This window comes from Symphodus melops (genome assembly GCF_947650265.1).
Source record: "Symphodus melops genome assembly, contig: scaffold_437, whole genome shotgun sequence".
Taxonomy (NCBI): Eukaryota; Metazoa; Chordata; class Actinopteri; order Labriformes; family Labridae; genus Symphodus; species Symphodus melops.
Genome location: NW_027636765.1, coordinates 15,001 through 17,287, shown reverse-complemented (window position 1 = coordinate 17,287; position 2,287 = coordinate 15,001). Strand labels below are relative to the sequence as shown.

At 59.2% G+C, this 2,287-nt stretch overlaps 1 protein-coding gene across 1 annotated transcript in view; it reads left to right on the top strand.

The window, feature by feature from the left end:
- Nucleotides 1-308: 308 nt before the first annotated feature.
- LOC306819080 (collagen alpha-1(XIV) chain-like) overlaps nucleotides 309-2,287 on the top strand; it is a 15,721-nt gene continuing 13,742 nt past the window's right edge. The window contains 7 exon segments of the mRNA XM_079372823.1: nucleotides 309-319; nucleotides 375-473; nucleotides 475-544; nucleotides 628-761; nucleotides 763-778; nucleotides 2,235-2,275; nucleotides 2,277-2,287. The exon segment at nucleotides 2,277-2,287 is cut by the window's right edge and continues 31 nt beyond it. Of these exon segments, the coding sequence (XP_079228949.1) occupies nucleotides 387-473; nucleotides 475-544; nucleotides 628-761; nucleotides 763-778; nucleotides 2,235-2,275; nucleotides 2,277-2,287 (359 nt within the window). The 5' untranslated portion in view covers nucleotides 309-319; nucleotides 375-386.

The following is a 2,287-nucleotide window of genomic DNA, read 5'->3' as shown; positions in this document are numbered from 1 at the left end:
GAACAGTCGGGGGGGGAGAACAGTCGGGGGGGAGAACAGTCGGGGGGGGGGAGAACAGTCGGGGGGGAGAACAGTCGGGGGGGGGTGAACAGTCGGGGGGGAGAACAGTCGGGGGGGGGTGATCAGTCGGGGGGGAGAACAGTCGGGGGGGGGGGAGAACAGTCGGGGGGGAGAACAGTCGGGGGGGGAGAACAGTCGGGGGGGTGATCAGTCGGGGGGGAGAAACAGTCGGGGGGGGGGGGGGAGAACAGTCGGGGGGGGAGAGAACAGTCGGGGGGGGAGAACAGTCGGGGGGGGAGAACAGTCGGGGGGGTGATCAGTCGGGGGGGAGAACAGTCGGGGGGGGGGGAGAACAGTCGGGGGGGGGAGAACAGTCGGGGGGGTTTATGGTCATGAACTCTTTGTCTTCTTCCTCTTCAGTTCCTCTCTCGGCTCCGAGGAACCTGCGCGTGTCCGAGGAGTGGTACAGCCGGTTTCAGGATCAGCTGGGACGTCCCCCCCTCCCCCACCATGGGCTACAGGGTGGTCTACCAGCCCGTCTCTGGTCATTTACACACACGCTGCACGCACACGCACACTTCCACACGCTGACTCTTTATTCACACTGACTTCCTGTCTCCCGCTCAGCTCCTGGACCCGCTCTGGAGACCTTCGTGGGCGAGGACGTGAACACCATGCTGATCGTCAACCTGCTGAGCGGGACCGAGTACAGCGTCAAGGTCATCGCCTCGTACACCACGGGATCCAGCGACGCCCTCGTAGGGCCGGGCCAAGACCCGTAAGTCCACACTCCTCTGTCCTTCAGACTTTGACAGACCTCCAGGAACAGTTTGGGTCGGAACTGCAGGTGAGATCTCAGGTGTCTCTCTGCTGATGTCACTTCCTGTGGCTCCGCCCAGCTCCATCAATCAGAGGCTTCTCCAGCACTGTGATTAACCACCCGAGCGCAGCGCGTCCTCGCAGCCTCTCCTCCATGACGGCACCCAAAGCACCCTTTGAAGTGTCCTTGAGAAGGACCCACAGCCTCCTCCCTCTTTCCTCCATCCTAGTTCAGCTTAACGCCGCTTTGCATCGCCACCACGGCCCCCTGCATGACAATCAGCTGCACTGGACTGGTTTGAAGGACCAGTTTGGGGGTTTTTTTGGGGGGGGGGGGGTGAAGCTAAGGAGGGGGGAAGAAGGAGGCTGAACCTGAAGGAGATGCGAAAGGAGGAATAAAGATGGAGGGGTGGAAGTGGAGGGCCGAGGGTCCCAGGAGCGTGTGGCGTTCTGCTCGGCTGTATCGTGATGAAGCTGATGGACCCGCTGGAGAGGAGGAGGAGGAGGAGGAGGGGAAAGGAGAGGAGGAGGAGGAGGGGGGAGGAAGAGGAGGAAGGAGGAGGAGAGGAGAAGGAGGGGGGAGGAGAGGAGGAGGAGGAGGGGAAAGGAGAGGAGGAGGGGGGAAGGAGAGGAGGAGGAGGAGGGGGGAGGAAGAGGAGGAGGAGGAGGAGAGGAGGAGGGGGAAGGAGAGGAGGAGGAGGGGGGAAGGAGAGGAGGAGGAGGAGGAGGAGGAGGAGGGGGAAGGGAGAGGAGGAGGAGGGAGGGGGGAGGAAAGAGGAGGAGGAGGAGGAGGGGGGGGAGGAAGAGGAGGAGGAGCAGTTCTCACATGAAGGACAAAAAGAAGACTTCCTCTCAGTGTCTTTGACTCTGCACAGAGTTACAGTTGGACCAGCAGGTGTGTGTGTGTGTGTGTGTGTGTGTGTGTGTGTGTGTGTGTGTGTGTGTGTGTGTGTGTGTGGTGTGTTGTGAGTGTGTGTGTGTGTGTTGTGTGTGTGTGTTAGTGTGTGTGTGTGTGTGTGTGTGTGTGTGTGTGTGAGTGTGAATGTGTGTGTGTGTGTGTGTGTGAGTGTGTGTGTGTGTGTGTGTGAGTGTGTGTTAGTGTGTGTGTGTGTGTGTGTGTGTGTGTGTGTGTGTGTGAGTGAGTGTGTGTGTGTTTTGGGAGGCGTTCATTTTTATGTGTGTGTGCAAACAGAGCGGCGTGTGGTTAAACACAGATGTATTTATGTCACCGTGGCGTGCGCTGAGCGACCACTTCCTGTTTCAGAGGTCAAAGGACTTATTTCAGTTTCTGTCCAACCAGAGGAATCTCAGTGGTGTTCATGGGGGCGCTCCTCGCCCACGGCGAGCGTTAATGAGTGTGTGCTGCAGAGAGAGAACACACACTCTTTAATTAACCCTTTGCTTACTTCCTGCAGTGAACCTGGGCGTGACCAACCTGAGCGCCTATCAGCTGAGGGATGACCAGCAT